The sequence below is a fragment of the Chironomus tepperi genome, unplaced genomic scaffold (genome assembly GCF_022539635.2).
Source record: "Chironomus tepperi strain 1889 unplaced genomic scaffold, CSIRO-AGI_Ctep_v1 contig_486, whole genome shotgun sequence".
NCBI lineage: Eukaryota > Metazoa > Arthropoda > Insecta > Diptera > Chironomidae > Chironomus > Chironomus tepperi.
Window position 1 is genome coordinate 825,189 of NW_027226608.1, and position 19,561 is coordinate 844,749.

The 19,561-nt window shown below is 34.0% G+C and overlaps 1 protein-coding gene across 1 annotated transcript in view; it reads left to right on the top strand.

The window, feature by feature from the left end:
• LOC139099887 (metabotropic glutamate receptor 2-like) overlaps window positions 1–19,561 on the top strand; it is a 149,982-nt gene that overhangs the window by 52,981 nt on the left and 77,440 nt on the right. The window contains exon 2 of the mRNA XM_070652437.1: window positions 1,389–2,485. Within this exon, the coding sequence (XP_070508538.1) occupies window positions 1,954–2,485 (532 nt within the window). The 5' untranslated portion in view covers window positions 1,389–1,953. The remainder of the gene's footprint in view (window positions 1–1,388; window positions 2,486–19,561) is intronic.

Sequence of the window (19,561 nt, forward strand, 5' to 3'; positions counted from 1 at the left end):
GGTCCCGGTCCCGGTCCCGGCATCAAGGAAGCAACCCAAAAAACTGTCAAAATTCTACAATAAAATTGCAAAAAAAACAGCCATTGACCCTCGAATGTGAATCTTACTCTATGTGTGTGTGAGTGTGCATGCATCTATAGACATGAATAATTCTGTGAGAGCTTTTAAATTCATGAATTTATTGCTTCTACGTTGACAATTTGTTGTGTATATAAAAAAAAGGTTTAAATGTCAAATTTATTGACTCAATTAAATACTTCCAAATTGATTCAAGCATTTACAAATGTTTTATTGCGTACAGGAACACATTCCATCGATATCAGTGCCTTTTTGGATATAATCACAAATTTGTTGGACAATTTTACTCATAATTGTTTATTTTTATGTCTTTTAATTTAGATTGTCCAGTGGATATAAACGTAAAGTGCTTGCCAAGTGCTTGTATTAAGCTAAATTGGTCAAAATTCAAATCATCATGTCAAAAATTCTACAAAATAATAATTAAACTTAATGAAAAATTGGTTCCTAATTGACATGGACTAAATGATGGAATCAAGAACTAAGTACCAGAATTTTTAATTCTGGCATCAAAATGTGCTGATTAACAGAATTGATACTGGAATTACATACAATTTAGAGTCGGTGTGGCTTTGATCCCCAATCCTAGCAAGCAAAGATCGTGCTCTCGAGAGATTGTTTCCTCAAAGTTAACTGAATGAGCATGCTCGTAACCGTTGCTCTCAGTTTCCGGTGCTCTTTAGAACACGCTCTTTATATGCTTGGGCGAGAGACTCAAATGAAGAGTTGGAGCCACCAAACGGAGACGATTTCCATTTGGTTTGCATAAAACGGGATTTTTGGAACCTTTTTCATTTGTATCTCTTGGGATTTGGTGTCAGATTCGGTTTAAAACCGTTGCTATTCGGAACTAGTCAGTTTATGTTGTAATTTATGTCACAAAATATGGGTTCTTAAGACCAACACTAAGTCTTATCAGACTCAGTATCGAGATTTGTCTAAAAATACCTTTGTAATTTCGATTATGATCTTGAAAATCCATCTTAATCGAGACTTTAGGGAAGCATTAAAAAAATAAAAAATAAGCATTAGCTTTGCAGACCTTAAGGTCCATAGCTGCGCGTTTATATGCGTTCTCCTCCACCTCGACTCACTTTAGGGAAGCATTAGTCACAAAAATCATTCAAAAAATCCCAAACCCCAAAACACGACAAATTCTTACAACAACAAATTAACTCCTTAAAAAATAAATCCAGACACCATCAAAAAAAAAAGAATAAAAACCTCAAAAATCAACAGATTGCTGTTGCTGTGCGTGCTTTTCAGATAAAAAAATACAAAAAAAAATTCAAAATAAATTTTTATTTTAGATAAATTATCTTCATCATGGTGACATGAACTGTGCATGTGTTTACGACAAGTTGAAAATTTTTCATTCAGCTCCTGACAGTTAATGGAACTGAAAAAGCTTTAAAAACATGTCAAAAATGCCATGACGTGAGCTTTTCCAGACAGTGAAAATTTTATGAGAAAATTTGTGTGTTTTTGTTGCTGAAATAATGACAATGAGGCTGTCGTGTGAGACATAAGAGTGAATTTTGAGGTTAAGTTAGTGAAATAAGCTTTGAAAAGCTTCAAAAAGCTCCCAAAAAGCTCCAAAAAAGCTCAAAAAAATCGATCAAAATTTCATCGATTTTTCCGTCTATTTTAAGCCATCGCAGACATAAATAGACACTAATTATTCATCGAATGTTAAATATTGATTGATATGGATCGTGTTACAATTTATAGACATCGATAGCTCATAACCTAAAAATAGTAAATAATTAAGCAAGTTAATCCAATCGAAATTGGCCTAAAAAAGTGAAAAATTGTGAAAATATCCCCAAAAATAACCCTAAATATCCCCTAAAAATCCCCTAAATTGATGAAAAAATGACAATGAAAAGTCACAAAAGTTTTCCAGTTCTTCTAATCCTCGCATCCTTAACATCCCTCAACGAGGTCCATTCTCACCACAATCATAACCTCGAACAGCTCCAATTTCACCACAAAAGTCACCTCCGACACAATCACATCCGATTTAATGAATTTTATACAATAAATGACACAAATTCAGCATTATTAAGCCTCAAGCATGGCCACTACTATTACGGACGTCATAAACGAAAATATTTTGAGGAAATGTCCGGTGAGCATATCCATTGGCCAAATAAGCAGGAAGCTGTTGTCGAAGGTGACGTCATTCTTGGCGGTCTCATGATGGTCCATGAACGTGAAGATAATTCAACATGTGGACCAATTATGCCACAAGGTGGTATACAGGCATTGGAAGCGATGCTTTTTACACTTGATCGGATTAATGAAATGAAGCTGTTTGGACCGGATGTTAAGATTGGTGCATTAATATTGGATGATTGTGATAAGGATACATATGGATTGGAAATGGCTGTTGACTTTATTAAGGGTGAGTAGACATGATGATGATGAATTTTTTGGGGTAATATGGGTATTTATTAAGTTACTTTGTGGGTTGAAAGCGTACTATGTTGGTAAATAGCGTATTATGTAGGATTATAGCGTACTATGTGAGTTGATAACGTACTATATGAGTCGATAGCGTACTATGTGTACTGATAGCGTACTATGTGCGTTAAAAGCGTATTATGTAGGTTGATATCGTACTATGTGGGTTGAAAGCGCATAATGTGGGTTGATAGCGTGTTATGTGGGTTGATAACGTACTGTATGGGTTGATAGCGTAATATGTGGGCTTATGGAGTACTATATGAGTTGATAGCGTACTATGAGGATTGATTGCGTACTATGTGGTCCTAAAATCACAAAATTTCCTCATATTTTTCCTCTCATTTCTGGATAATCTAATTTTCCACTCAAGAGAATTTTTCCGCTTTAAAATGCTCAATTTCAGAGCAGCAACAAAGAAGACACAAAAAAGTATGTTCAAGACGTCCCTCATGGACCAATTTTATTCAGCTTTTGTGACATAAATTGAAAAGTTTTTCTAAACTTTGTTGTTGTTTCTGTCAAAATATTTGGACGGATAACAATAAAAATTTGGATGGAACTGGAGCACAGGCAGGGGTGGCCTGGGGAGCATAAGAACTACAAAGCCTGAATCACCATGAGAGCTAATCCATCAAAATTTAATCAAAAATTCCACTTGACGGAATTAAAATTCAAAAGATTTTGTGCCTGTAAAATTTTTCATATTTTTTGACTTTAATCCTCTGTCTTTACCGTTTACGGCTCATTCCGTGGATTTCTTTTTTTGCCATTTTACCATTTTTACCTTCGAGATGAAAACAAAAAAGAATTTTAATCCTTCGCATAAATAATCTGAAATCCATCCCAACGAATATTTGTCTGTGGATCCCGAGAAGCACGTGGCTATGGCATGCTGTGCACCATGATATGAGCTATGCTATGAGCTATGCTATGAGCTATGCTATGAGCTATGCTATGAGCTATGCTATGAGCTATGCTATGAGCTATGCTATGAGCTATGCTATGAGCTATGCTATGCTCAATGGGATGCACTATGCTATGCCCAATAATATGCGCAATACCATGCGCCAATATATGCGCAATCCTATGCGCCATGATGTGCGCAATATTATGCGCTTTGATAATATTGACCATAATATGCATCATGCTCAGCACTGTGCTATGCCACCATGCGAAGTCGCATGTACATGCCGGCATTGCTTACATCATCCTCATTTATCTCTTTTCTGTCGTTTTTTTCATGTAAATTCTGTTTTAAAATATGAAAAAAATTCGTCGTCAAGTGACGCAAAAAAAAAGAAAATTTTTCTTTTGACTTTATTTTCCATTCTTTTTTCATTAAACTGTCGTTAAGGTATAAACAAGAATGAAGGGCAACAAAAAAAAAGTTTTCCATTTTTCATCTTTTTTTTATAGAAAGAATTTCAACTTTTTTTTTGTTGCTTGAGAATGTTTAAAAAGGAGGAAGGAAGACAAACAACGGTGAGAAAAGTTGAAAAACTTTTTTTTTTTTTTTAAATAAATTTGCATATTTTTTTTGTGCTTAAAGGAAGTTCTTTTGGGATTGAAATAACAAATATTGGAATTTTATTTTTTTGTAATCTTTTTTAAAAATATTATTTAAATTATTTAAAAATTGAATTTTCTGAGATTTAAAAATTATAATGGAATTTGAAAAATAAATTTAAAAAAAATTGGAAAAATAAAAAAAAAATTTTGAAAAATTTAAAAATATTTTTTAAAAAATTCAAAAAAATCAAAATTTAAAAAAATTCAAAAACCTCCAAAACTCATCAAAATCCACTCAAAAAATCCCTACAAAAAACAAAACATCTTGAAAATTTCCATCAAATTTCCCCCCAAAAAAAAAAAAATCACATTTTCCACGCTCGAATTCCTTTATGCTTCAAGTTTAAATACAGGAAAGTGTGCTGTGTGTTTGTGTGTAGGCTGTCTGGAAAATGTCAATATTTAATAAAAAGCTTCTGGTAAAACCTGGAAAAAAAATTCCATTCATTTAGGAATTGCTCGCTCATGAAAATTACATTATGTAAATAACTGTGAGGAAATTTTCTCGGAAAAATTTTAAATTAAACAATTTTTTTTTGTCTTTTTTTTTTTGTTTGTTTTTTGGTTTCGTTATTTGCTGCGATGGGGTTTTTGAGATGTTTTAATTTAAGGATTTTTTGATGAATTTGAGAGGAATTTTGAAGGAAATTGTTCTTGGAAAATTTAAGAAATGTGCTTTAATTTTTGAACTTTTTTAATTTTTTAATATTTAAAATATTTAAATTTTTTTAATTTTTTTTTAAATTTTGAAATTTTTAAATTCGTTAAATTTACAATATTTTGGGTTTTTAACAAATATTTAAATTAGCTATAGCTTAGCTGTAGCTTCGCCTGTCTTCGTCAATCTTCATCGGGTTTCTTCGGGTTTTCTTCGGATTGTCTTCGGTCTTTTTCGGGTTTTCTTCGGTCTATTTCAGCCTTCCCCAGTCTTCAGTCTCCATTTGAATCTCAAATATCAAATTCCACAATTCTCGCCGACATTCCAACCCCTCAAAAATTCATCACAGTCGGAAAAAAGTGGAAAAAAAGTTCAAAAAGCACTCAGGAAGTACCACAAGTGTCTCTAATGCGAGAAAATATCTCAAATCTCATCATTGTTGGACGAAATGTGTGGAAAAAAAGCAAATCTCGTGTATTCATAAATGAACGACATGTGTTGCTCTTGACTGTCCTTGAACTCATGTTGGTGGGGCAGATTATGATGTGTGGGGACTATTTGGGGATTAGGGAGTGTCAGCCATGCTGAATGTCACCAAAATTTAGCAGATTTTTCACATAAATTCCACCAACAAATTCGACAGCAAATATTTGACTAAGAACGGCTGAACAAGCAAATATGAAAAAAATTTCATAATAAAAAAATATTTTCACGAATTTTCCGTGATTTTTCCTTTTCCTCGATTCCTCTTTACAGCCCACACACAGATCATAAGATATTTTTCATACTTTGTGATATTCTTTGTTTTTTGAGGATTTATGACTACATGGATGGTGATGAAAAAAAGGATTTTTTGGATGTTGATGTTGATTTTGAGTCGATGGATCTGATTTAAATATTTAAAGAGGATTTGTTGGTCGATGGTTGGGGAGGGAAATGAAACTTTAGATCATTGAGATGATTGAGATATGGAACTGAGCTGGGGTGATTGGTGTGGTATTATCGAGTGTGGATGGGGGAGACAACCCGAAGACAAACCGAAGACAAGCCGAAGATCGACGAAGACAGCCGAAGATCGACGAAGACAGACGAAGATCCACGAAGATCAACGAAAAACAACGAAGACACACGAACATCGAAGACCGAGATTGGAAACAAATTTGCGTCTTATTACAAACACTATGACGTAGCCAACACAACATCCAACCCCTCAGCAACAACATCCTCAATTCATGCAAAAATAATCCCTTTTACATTTTTTTTTCCATCCGTTCATTCATCACGCGACACTCAAAGCTTCTTACGGTATAAAGTATAAATTTATGACACATCTGTGCTTTTTATCATAGATTTTTCTTTCTAGTTCTATTTGTGAGTGAGTTTGCACATTTTTTGAAGATATTTTTAGTCATTTTTGAGGGTTTTTTTGTGGGTATTTATGGTAAAAATGGAGGGGGTGTGGCTGATGACTTTGAGAGATTTTTTAATGACATTTTTGTAGGTAATTTGGTGGGATGTTTGTGATTTTTGGTTGATATACTTAAAGGCAGTGGTGGCAACCTTATTGTGGCATAGTCAATCTTGACGGGAAGCCAGCACACGACATGTGACACATATGTTGCGCAACATGGCTTTAAGGGATAGCTTAGTACCTGACAATTTGAAATTGGTCCATAATAACCAGATTCAGGCTTCATCTAAACAAGGTCATGTGTCACACCCTAACCTATCCGATCTCATTAGTCATCTAGCATCAAGTCCATGACTAACTCACCTGTTAAGCAATTTCTTCGTAATTTTGCTGCATTTTAAAGTCAAAAAGTCAACACAGAATACTTATCTGTCTCCAATATAGGATATGACAGTCCAAAATTCAACTCAGTTGTGAGCAATCTGTGTGTCGCGCCACTCTAGTGTGATACGACACAACAGTATCGAGCGACACGACAGTGCTGAGCGACAAAACAGTGTGACGCGACACAACAGTTTGATGCGACACAAAAGTATGAAATGCCATGAACCGTTTGTCTTGCGTGGTTTTAGTCGAAGATTAATACCAAGTTGTGTCACGTCACACAGGTTGCCCACCCCTGCATCGAATTTTTCCACAATTTCCATCTCCCATCCATCCACCAAACCCCATAGCAATCTCATAAATTCCACATCACATCACCATCCTTTACAGAAACTTATCCAACTTCCATTTTCATGACAGAAAACTATTTCTTATCGGTTGACATTCATTCTTGTTGCTGCTGCTGCTGATGTGCATCTTGACTGCAACTACTTAAGCTGCTTAAAAAAATTCCATTTTAAACCGATGAACTTTTTTGTTGCAACTTTAACGTCATCTTTATTTCCCCACAGAAGCTTGTGTATGTTGCAACATTAACATATGTTGTCATGCCATCTGGATGCAATGGATGCTGCATCTATGCTGATTTATGTCTAGAATGAGATAAAGTATTTTTTAATAAACTGAAACTGAATAAAAAAAAAATAGCGCAATTCATCAAGGAATTTGTTATGTTACGGGATTTATGGCATTTTTGAGATGCTTTTTTTATGCTGTTGCTTTATGCTGCTTTTTTTATCATGAATAATATTATCATGTAGATGTGGAAAGTTAATTTATGTTGTTCATGGATGAAGAGAGTCATTTGTGATGTTAGGGAGTGCATATAAGGCAGGGGTGGGTAACCTGTGTGTCTCGATACCCCTTGGAGAAAGGCTAAAGACGAAGCTGCATATGGTACGAATTTCATGGCATTTTCTATGGAATTTAGCGGTTCACTAGTGTGCCGCGGCACATAGGTTGGACAACTCTGTTCTATGAACTGAAGGGAAGTGGTCTGGCAATCTTAGTTCCTCATAGAAACTAGAAAATCTCAAGTTAAGTAAGACTAAGCTGTAAATCAGACAGTAATATAGGATTAAACTCAGTGGTGAGCAACATGTGTGTCACGGCACACTTTAATGGCAAACCACAGTCAAAATTGTACACGATATCCGGTTCATGACATTCCCGAGTATGCTATGACACACAGGTTGCCTACCACTGGTTTAGGTATTAATATAAGCTGCAATACATCATGTTGCACCACTAATTCCTAAAATTATAGCTGTTAAGTCAATGTAGAGCAGTGGTGGACAACCTATGAGCTTCGATAAACCATAGTGCTAAGTCACAACCTACTCCGGACTTGACATGGCCTACAGTATGGTATGACAAGGCATACACTTGTGTACCGCGGCACACTGGTTGCCCATCACTAGTTAAGTTAATACTATAAGCAACAACTCTACATTCAGCTCCACTAATTCCCTTCCTCAAAGCTTCTACATCAGTACTAAGCATCAAAATACCAAAGACTACATAGTCTCCCAAGCAACACAAGCTTCTTCTTTATCTCATCTAATAAATATAAATTTCATCATCAACCATTTTAATTTCCTTCTTTTTCATCCCTCAAAAACCGGATCTTAATGATTCAAATCAAAATCGAGCTATTAATATCGACATTGTAAGCAATGAAGACCCACTTAAAAATACATAAAATACAGCATGAAGGCAATCACCTTAAGATTCGTCAGTTTAATTTCCCAATTTTATTATCCGTTCCCTTGAGGGGGTCAACTTACATAAATGAGGAATTTTGTATGACGACCAGGGGTGCGCAACCTTTGTGATGCGGTACACAACTCGATATTATGCGTCGACCGAAACTGTACAATGTTGTATGGTTCTTATCAACGTATAGTTCATACTTTGTAGTGTGCCGCATCACACAGGTTGACCACCCCTGCCTCACCCCCCACCTCCTAAATGTTCATTTGTCTCTAATCCAATTTTCATTTGTGCCTTCTCATTTACTTACTCAAAAAACACAAGTTGTCCCTTTTCTGTTCTTGTTCATAAGTAACAAAAAAAAAAAAAAACCAGCAACAAAAGCTGTAATTTTTCAATTTGTGACAGGGGACCGTCTTGTCGATGCCAGTGACTTGTCTTTGGGTATCAAAAAAAAAAAAGGAATTGGATTGGATTTTAATGCTTTTTGTAGACAAAAAAAATGTTTTTTAAAGGAGCTTTTGTGATAAATTGATTTCGGAATGGAAAATGGGTATATAAGGTATGATGGCTGAGGATGATGATAATGATGGGATTAGGAAATTAAATTTATGGATGTGCTTAGTACGATAATTAAGCTATGGAATAATAAGCAAGTTAAGCAATCTCAGCAATGCTGAATTCATCTAGTTCAGCAATACTGAATTCAGACAAGTTCAGCACTGCTGAATTCAGACAAGTTCAGCACCGCTGAATTCAGCAAGTTCAGCACTGCTGAATTCTTCAAGTTCAGCACTACTGAATTCAGCTAGTTCAGCAACGCTGAATTCAGCTAGTTCAGCAACGCTGAATTCAGCAAGTTCAGCAACGCTGAATTCAGATAAGTTCAGCACCGCTGAATTCAGCATATTCAGCATTGCTGAATTCAAAAAATCCTTTTTTTTATCCTCATTTCCAAAACTTTCCCTACCTTTTTGAGGTTAGTTTCTCATCCAAGTCAACAAAAAGCCCATAAAAGTCTTAAAGACAAAGGCACAACAAAGGAGGTCACAAAAACACGAGTCAAGATTAAAACATTTTCGAGGTCTAATGAAAAATTGGAAAAAAATTTTTGTTGTGCCTTAATATTGCTGAAAGGCATCAATTAATTGTTTAGTAAAACTTTCCCATTTGTCATTTTTTTGTTTTTGGGGTTTGAGTTAAAAGTTACTTCTTGTTGTTCTCATTGTTGGAAAGTCTGAAAAGATTGAGGTTAGGTAGTAGATGAAATTTGAGATAAAGGAAAAAGGTAGCACAAAAAAAAAATAATTTTTTTAATTCCGACATTTTTCTTTGGTTTCATGGACATTTAAGCTTTTGAATAATTGAGATCGGTTGATGTAGCTTTTACGGACGGTACGGGGGGTTCGGCAGGGGGTGGGGTGGAGTCATGGGGTTGGGTGTGGTGTCATACCTCAATGTTGATATAAGCAATGTTGGAATTAGTGTAACTGATGCTAAAAATGAGCTGTTTTGATGACAATAATTAAGATGCTTTGGGGGTCGTTCACTTATTACGTAACGTGGATAATCAATTTTTTGACCCCTTTCCCTACTTGATCCGCTACCCCTCACTCAACCTCTTGCTTTCCCAGATTGCTCACAGCTCTTGATTGAGGTGTGCCCTAACCCAAACCCTTACCTGACTCCCATCCCCATGTCCCGTACCCATGTCTCATCCCCATGCCCAACCCCTACCCCTTACCCTTAAGAACGTTATATAACAACCCAACCACTCCCATCCTTACCTACATCACTACATCATATCCATCCTTACCTAATAAACAGTATCCATGCTTACTATCCACATCTGATCCTTAAATTACAAGCAACATGCCATCCCATGTGACTCTGCTGCTGTTGTTACTGACTCCTCTGTCACTACGTTTGTATAAAGTATCTATATCGCATGAAATCAATGCTTCACTACTCTGACGTCAAGTCTAAAGAAAAATGCTGTATTTTAGCCACAAAATTTGATTTCCTACATTGTGTATGGCTCGTTGACCTTTAATCTTCAAACTGACTCATCAATGTTGATATTGTCTGAGTCAGAATATTCTGTTCTTTTTTATGTTGATTGATGTGAGCTTGTGTGTGTGTGGGTTATGGAATGAATGAAGGAATTCTTTAAGCATTAGAGTGATGAATTAGAAGAAGAGCCTAAAGATGGCAAAGATAGGGCAGGGATGGATTTGATGAATCTGGTGGTGGTAGGGTATGGTAGGGTATGGTAGGGTATGGTAGGGTATGGTAGGGTATGGTAGGGTATGGTAGGGTATGGTAGGGTATGGTAGGGTATGGTCAGGTATGGTAGGGTATGGTCAGGTATGGTAGGGTATGCTAGGGTATGGTAGGGTATGGAAATAGTACGGTGTAATGGTAGACACAGTATGGCGCACTGTCACACCTGGTATGGCTAGTTGGTGTACCTGACGCACCTGTACAGTAACAATGATGCACCATTGGTTCAATATAGTGGTCCGATGATACGATACAGATACTATACTGTGCTACATTATGCCATACAAGGTGTACAAGGTGTACCAACCATGGGGTGTGGTTCTGGCTACCCACCTGACTCTTCCAACAATCTATTCAACTCTCTTTCATTCCATCAAATTTTAATTCATAAAATTCATCATTATTCTTACCATTTTAAACCATATTTTCGTCTACAAATATTCATGAATGTGGGAAGATTTACACAAAAATTTAAACCTCAATTTAAAATTCATTACAAGTTTATAAATAAAATGTTAAAATAATCTAAAAATTATTCACTTCCAACATTCATGACTTACCACATCTCATTTCTGTTCACATTTGTAATTTCATTCATAAAGAAAGTGGAATGAACCCTCATCATGTGATGTTAAATGTGACGATGATGTCAGCTGGTTTATTTGGGACGAGATACGGATGGGGTAAATGTCTTGATTTTTGGTGTAAATTTGAGTAATTATGAAGTTGGTTGGGGAGTGATAAAGGGTGTCAAACTATGAAATTTGAAAAGGGTATTAAACTATGGATTGTCAGAATTTTTCAAAGGGTGTGAAACTAAAATATTCTGGGAATCCCCAAGGGGTGTCAAACTATAAAGTTTGAAAAGGGTTTTAAACTAAGAATTCCAAGAATTTATGCAAAGGGTGTTAAACTACATACTTCTGACGATGTTGAAGACCCCTTCAAGGGGTGTCAAACTATGATTTTAAGAAATTGCAAGGGGTGTGAAACTACACATCTGGGAATCTTCAAGTGGTGTCAAACTACTAACTTCTCGAAATGTTTGAAGGGTGTTAAACTACAAAGGACTGAAGATGTTCCAGGGGTTTCAAACTACAGGCTTCTGAAAATCTTCAAGGGGTATCAAACTACAATATTCTGGGAATCTTTAATAGATGTAAAGCTCCAAGCTCCTTGGACATTCGAAGACCTCTTCAAGGGGTGTTGAATTACAAACTTTTAAAAATGCTGAAGACCCCTTCAAGGGGCGTTGAACTACGAAATCCTAAATTCCCTCAAATAAGTCATTAGACTTTCTTAAAAAATAAGAAAAATCTCTCAGTTATCCCCAAAAAATAAAAGTAAATAAATTGAAATCCTAATCGATGGCTTAAATCAATTGTGTTAAAAAGAACAAGTGATAAATAGTTGCAATGTAATGTGACAGACACATAATGTATTGGTTGCAATCATCAAATGAATCTCATCTTCATTTATCTCATCCTCAACTCTCAATTTTGCTATTTAATAAGAAAAAATTGTCAATTTTATTGTCACATTAATCTCAATTCCAAACTTGTGTGTGTGTGTGTGTGTGTGTGTGTGTGTGTGTGTGTGTGTGTGTGTTGAGCACTTTAGATTTCAATTTCTTGCTCATATAGACAATAAAATAAATTATATGTCATTTGAAAAGGAGAAGATTTGGGAAGGAACAGAAAAGTTGAAAGAAAAACGAGATTTTGTTCTATTTTCTTTTCTTTTTTCTTTTTTTGTATCTAGTGAGCTTTTGTTTTTCTATCTTTTGGGTAATTTAAGGACTTTTTTGATTGTTTTTCTTTTTGCTTTGTACTTTTGGAGGTCAAAAAGACATGGATAGTGTCTTTAGCTAATCTATTTACAATAACAAAAATTCGTAGTTTCACACCCCTTTTCAGGATTGGTAAATTTCATAGTTTTACACCCTTTTTAAGAATTTCATGGTTTTTTACCCTTTTTTGGGATAACTTCATAGCTCCACAAAATTTTCGGGGAATTTCATAGTTTCACACCTCTTTTTTTGGAATTTCATAGTTTCATACCCCTTTTGGAATAACATCATAGTTCCACACCCTTTCGGAAATTTTATGGCTTGGCACTTTTTTGGAATTTCATAATTTTAAACCTTTTTTTTTAATTTCATAGTTTCACATCCCTTTGAGAATTTTTATAGTTTCACACCCTTTTTTGAATGCCACTACAGCCTTAAATCTCAGTCTATTCCATTTTTTCTATCAATTCCTAAAAAATCAAGCTCAAATTTTTGCTACAAAATTCACTCCATAATCCACCGACAATCTACAGTACCAATCAAGCCACTCCAACATTTCGCACCTGCCTACCAATTTTATGCCTAGAAAAACTTTACTTTTTTCTATCTTTTCCTGCATATTTATTGAATAGTATTAATCTAAATCTTAAATAAACCGTAAAGATATATATTGAGAGAAGCACAAGCGAGAGTCGAGTGGGGAACGAAGAGGGGGAGGGGGTGGGGGAATCAATTGATCATGAAACGAATCCGATACAAAGAAGACAAAAGACAAAAAACATCTGCGATTGGATGAACCAAAAAAAAGTTTTTTTTTTTAATAAATTGCTGGAAAAAAGAAAAAAAAGTTTTGAAGGTTATTTGGGAAGCTATTTTGGGAAAATTTATATTGGATTTGTTGGATGAGAAATGTTATTTTGGAATAAGAGGAAATTTTGAGGGATTTTTTAATATTAAATTTGATGCAGAGATGATTAGGGGCGTAGCCGCAAAAATTATCATAAAAAATCCTGAAAAATTAAGAATTTCTTCGAAAAATGTGGGGTTTTCCCCCTTAACCCCTTACCCCTAAACCCAGAATATGTCCTTAATGTTAGAATTCCATCTACAACCTCAATTTTCAAAAATTGACTAAAATTGACGAATTAAATCAATTTAACAAGCTTAACTCATTATTACAAAACACACAAAATAACACAAATCTATAAATATTCCCATTCCATCCTACAATTTTCCAAAAATTTATCTCTAATCTGACCTTTGCCATCTTTTTAAACACAATAACACAAAAATTTTCAACATTTTCTTCATTTTTCCATGCCTTAAAGCGATTTTAAAACTCGAAGTGAGCATTTTTTTAAAGAAAAAAAATTAAAAATTCTTTTTAAAACTTTTTGATTAGATTCAAATTTTAGTTAATTAACTGATTATACCTCAAGATCCGTTTTTATAAAAATAATCAACATTGTTACGAAATATTTCAATTGAAAATTCATTCATTGTGAACAACAAGCTGTCGCCGCCTACATTATGTGGACTAGGGGTGGGTAACCTGTGGGATGTGGGTCAACTTGGTGGGAAGTGATGGATGTAACCGCACACGGCATGCTGTTCATGGTTTGCACTAGTGTGCTATGAGTCGTATGTCATGTGCGGTTTCCCTCCAAGGTGTACCACATCCAACAGGTTACCCACCCCTAATCCAGACATAAATGAAGAAAAACCTCCTACTTATCCATCGTTATAGTCTTTAATTTTTTAAAATAAGCGTGATAAATTTTAAATAGAAATGAGTACAAAAAAAGGCGACAAATTGAAAAATGATTTTTAATAAACGAGGAAATTTCTTCGTCTAAGAATGGAAAATGAGGAAAAATGAATGAAAATTATGGAATTACGTGATGAAAACTACCAAAAAAGATTATTAATGATGAGCATTTATTGATGATAAATGAATAATAATTTTGCTATTTCCGAAATACTTTTGACACGGCATGATAATTGAGAAGAATTGCTCGTGGGATTGCCTCGTGTTGAGCTTTTTAGTCTTTAAGGTGCGTGTTGGGAAAATTTCTTGAAGAATGTAGTTTGACACCCTTTAAGACATTCTTAAAACTGTTTAGTTTGACACCTCTTTTAGATTCTTATAATTTCTTAGTTTGACACCCCTTTTAGATTCTCATTGATGCTTAGTTTGACACCCCTTTTAGATTCTCATAATTGCTTAGTTTAACACTCCTTTAAGATTCTTGTAATTTCTTAGTTTGACACCCCTCTTTGATTCTTATAATTTCTTAGTTTGACACCCCTTTCAGATTCTCACAATTGCTTAGTTTAAAACCCTTTAAAGATTCTCATAAATGCCTTGACACCCCTTTATAAACTCATAATTGTTTAGTTCGACACCCCTTTTAGACTCTCATAATTGGTTAGTTTGACACTCCTTTTGAATATCATTGCTTAGTTTGACACCCCTTTAGATTAGTTTGACACCCTTTCAGATTCGTTTTAATACTAAGTTTTAGGCCCCTTCATATGCCGTTGATTGTGTAGTGTGACACCCCTTCAAACTCTTATTAGTGCTTAGTTTGACACCCTTGAACTACAAAATTCAATAACAATCAGCCTCTTGATTTTTAAACAATCGATTTTTTCCCCCAACCCCAACCTCCTTATGTCCACCCATTAAAGACCACAAGTCTGTCAAAAAAAAATCATCTTCGGAACAGACAAAATTGAAAAAGTTTTCTCAAAAAAAAAGTATAAAGTATTGATTACAAAAAACAGAAGCCTCACAAAAAGTGTCTGTAAGAGGCAAGCGATCCGCTTGAATTATGATGAAGCTCAACAACAACAACAAAAAGCCTTCCTTGTGAAATCAAAAACACTTTTAAACCTTTTTTAACCTTCAGCAAATCCTCAAAAAGAGAAGTAAAAACACTTTTCATGCTGTTCAACTTTGAAGGATCAACTTTGTTGTTTTAGAGCGCATTTTTGAGTACGAAATGACAGTTGGGATGGTGACTGGTTTGCTGACTTGTTGAATTGCTGAATTGCTGAATTGCTGAATTGCTGAATTGCTGACATGCTGAATTGCTGACATGCTGAATTGCTGAATTGTTGGCTTCATGGTTTGTTACTGACTGGTTGGCTGAATGACACCAGACAACGTTGTGAACTCAGAATTGACTGATATTTTTCAAAAAATAAATTCAAATTCCAAAAAACCGTTAAAATACAAAAATGCGCTTTAGTCCTTCAACAACACAAGGACTTTCTAACTTGTTCCTTATTTCCACCTTGAGAAAATGAAAGTTTTTATCAGCTTTTTGAGGAGATTTTGTCAGATTTGTTGCCTGGATTTATGTGAAATTTGAACTTTTCTGAGTCTGGCATTGCTGAATTTCACCAAAATTTTCTACCCCAAACAGCCTGACCTTAACAAATCAAACAGTCTATAAATCTTCACGTCCGTCCACCTCTTAAGCAGCCCCAAACGTGTCTCATTTTTCCAAAACTCATTCGATAATGCTTATTGGCATTGGCCAAACTAAGAAAAACATCCGAAAAGGAAGGAAAATTTTCAAACTTTTTTTTTTTTTGTGTTTTTTGTTCCTTCCTTCGTCACACACAAGCTGCTTCTTTATTTCCTCATTGACTTTAGATGGAAAGAAGACGTGAAAAAAAAAGTTTTTTTTTTTGTTCTGCTTGCCTTATCCGTTTTTTTCCTCTTTTTTTTTGCGATATACCAAGCCTTACAGAGCCTTAACAGACTCTCTATAGAGCCTTAACAGACTCTCTATAGAGCCTTAACAGACTCTCTATAGAGCCTTAACAGACTCTCTATAGAGCCTTAACAGACTCTCTATAGAGCCTTAACAGACTCTCTATAGAGCCTTAACAGACTCTCTATAGAGCCTTAACAGACTCTCTATAGAGCCTTAACAGACTCTCTATAGAGCCTTAACAGACTCTCTATAGAGCCTTAACAGACTCTCTATAGAGCCTTAACAGACTCTCTATAGAGCCTTAACAGACTCTCTATAGAGCCTTAACAGACTCTCTATAGAGCCTTAACAGACTCTCTATAGAGCCTTAACAGACTCTCTATAGAGCCTTAACAGACTCGACACAGCCTCAGACAGCTCCAAAACTCCACTATGCAGGCACCTGAACCCCAATCCATCCCAAAACATTAATCACATCCTCATTGCCGTTCTATGTAATTTAACCTTTTTCATGTCCACATAATCATCAGTTATGTATCATTTATGAGACAACTTTACTTCACAGGATTAGAAGTAAGGCAGTAAGCAAGAAAAGCCAATTATGCTAAAAAAGGATGCTGACACCTCAAATGTGTACGTTTAGTAACTTACTCAGTGTCTTCATCTCGATTGCTTCTTTTTTCTTTCCGTGTCCGTCAGTAGACAAATAAGGGCAATTTTTGTGGATGTTCGAGGAAAATTGCCTATTTCCACTTCCACCTGTCGAGCATTTTTTGGATTTTTTGTGTTTTATTTGAGTTGCTCATGTGTGATGAGTTTTGCAGGTTCGATGGATGTGATGCATGATTGCTTGGAGTTGAGTTGATGGAATTCTAACTCTGTGGGACTTGGCAAGGCTCTGTGGGGTTCATAGAAGCTGTTAAGGCTCTAGAGAGTCTGTTAGGGCTCAGTAAGGCGTGCTGAGGCTCTCTGGGGCTGGTCGAAGTTCTGCCGGGGTTCTTAAGCCTCAGTGGGTCTTGTCAGGGGCTTGTCCAGTGTGTGTAGACTCTATGAAGCCTATCGGGGCTTTTATGAGCTTCAGTTGCCTCCAAACTAGACCATTTAACCTCAAATGCCCTCAAACTTCACATTCCCCAGTTCCTGTAGCTTTTTAATTATAAAAATTCAAATAAAATTCCACAAAAAATTAATATTTTATTCATATTTCTTTAAAAATTCCATTAAAGCTCTTAGTCTATCCATTTTAAATTTCCTTCAGCTTTTATTTCAATTCATTGACGTCATTGTTCATCAAGTTCATTCAAATATGCTTACAAAGTCCATTTTTTACAGCAGAAAAATTGTAAAGAAGTAGAACAAACCCGGAGAAAATCTATGGAAAATGGAAGTAAAAAAATGTGAATAAAAATATTTACGTAGGTTTTTTTTATAAAATAAGGAATGAATTTTTTATTAAAAAATATTTTACGTCTCTTTTGTTTTAAGTTAAATTGTGCATTATGGGCAGGTTGGATGGGATGGGAAGGAAATTTGTTGGAGATAAAAATGTTGAAAAATTCAATTTTTTTCTACAATTTTTCAATTTTTTAATAAAAGAATTCAAAATTCAAAATTTTAAATTATTTTTTTAAATTTTTTTAATTTTTTTAAAATTTTTAAATTTTTTTAATTTTTTTAATTTTTAAATTTTTTAAATTTTTCAATTTTTTTAAAAATTTTTTAAATTATTTTTAAATTATTTTTAAATTATTTTAAAAATTTTCAAATTTTGATCAAAACTTCATTAGGAAATTCAAAATTTTCAATAAACATTTCAAAATTCGTTCAAAAAATTCATAAATTCCGTTAAAAAATTCCAAAAAATTATTAAAAATTCAAAATTTTATCAAAACTCTTTAACTTTTGACGAAATTTCTCAAAAATTTCAAAATTTAAGAAAATGTCCTCAAAAATTCACAAAAACTCTTCAAAAACCCCCAATAGCACCAAATGCGCTCTAATCAACATCCACCCACCCATGCCTCCCTTACTTGCCAACCCCCATCCCACTCCCACCATCGTCAATAAAAACCAGCAACTAGCTCCTGATAGCCACTTCATTCATATATTCATAAGCACACAACAACAAAAAATTGAATAAAAAAAAGGCACAAAAGTCCATTTATTTACCTTACATGATCCCTTCAAAATTGCCACTACTGTAACCGGACTCTATACTTGCTTCATCTGTATCTGAATATATGCAGAATTACAAGTGGGACAGAAAAAAATTCAATTTTCTGCCTCTTTTGCCTCCGATGTGGGTTTTGTGTTTGAATAATTTTCTTTTTATTTCTATTCAATTTTTTACTTCATTTTGTTGTTGTTGTTGTTGTTGTTGCTTACTAAAGTGGTTAAGGACATTGAGTGACCTTTTTCAATAATGGACGGAGTTAGGGGTCCAATTGGGAAGGATTCTGGGAATCTGGATCTATAGTTCTGACAGTAAAATAAATCTGAAAATTTAAAAAAATTAAAAAAAAAATAAAAAAATTTAAAAAATTTAAAAAAAATTTAAAAACTTAAAAAAGTTAAAATTTCAAAAATTAAAAAAGTTAAAAAAATTAAAAAAATAAAAAAAATGTTAAAAAATTTAAAAAAACAATTTAAAAAAAATTTATTAAAATTCCAAAAAATTTTAAAAATAAATTTCTTCAATTTTTGAGAGTTTTCCACAAAATCAACCTGAAATTGACCCCAACTCTGCCTTTTTCCCTCCAAAAACATTTAAAGATAAAAAATTGCCTCAAAAAAGTCATAAACTTCCTTTTGAATTCAAATTTCATTGAAACTTTCTCAATTTTCCTAGAAATTCAAATCAAATTCAATTTAAATAAATAAAAGTTGACAAATGTTAAATTCAGAAGAATTTTAAGACATCAAACGGTGACGAAGGTCACATGTGGGGAATTGAAAAATAAAAAAAAAAAAGTTCAAGTTGACAAGGTGAAGGATTTTTATTGTTTTTTTGCTGTTTGTTGCTGTTTGTGTCGTTCTGGGAAGACAAGTATAATGGATAAAATATATATTAATAAATGTTCAAATTGACGAGGGTTAAGGTGGGAAAATTGTTGAAATTTAAGAGATTTTTGTGTGGGAAAAATTTGAATTTTTTAAATTGTTTTGAGGAATTTTTGAGATTTAAAATTGAAAATTAATAGGTTTTTGAAAATTTTAATTTTAAAATTCATAAAAAAATTTAAATTTTAGTTTCCTTTTTGTTCGATTTTTTTCAAACTTTTTAATTTTATCTATTTTTATTTATAATTTTTTTTTTTTTTTTTAAATTTTAATTTTTTTTTTAATTTTTTTTTTATTTTTTCAATTTTTTAAATTTTTTCTTTCTGAATTTTTGTTTTTTTTTGCATTTTTTAATTTTT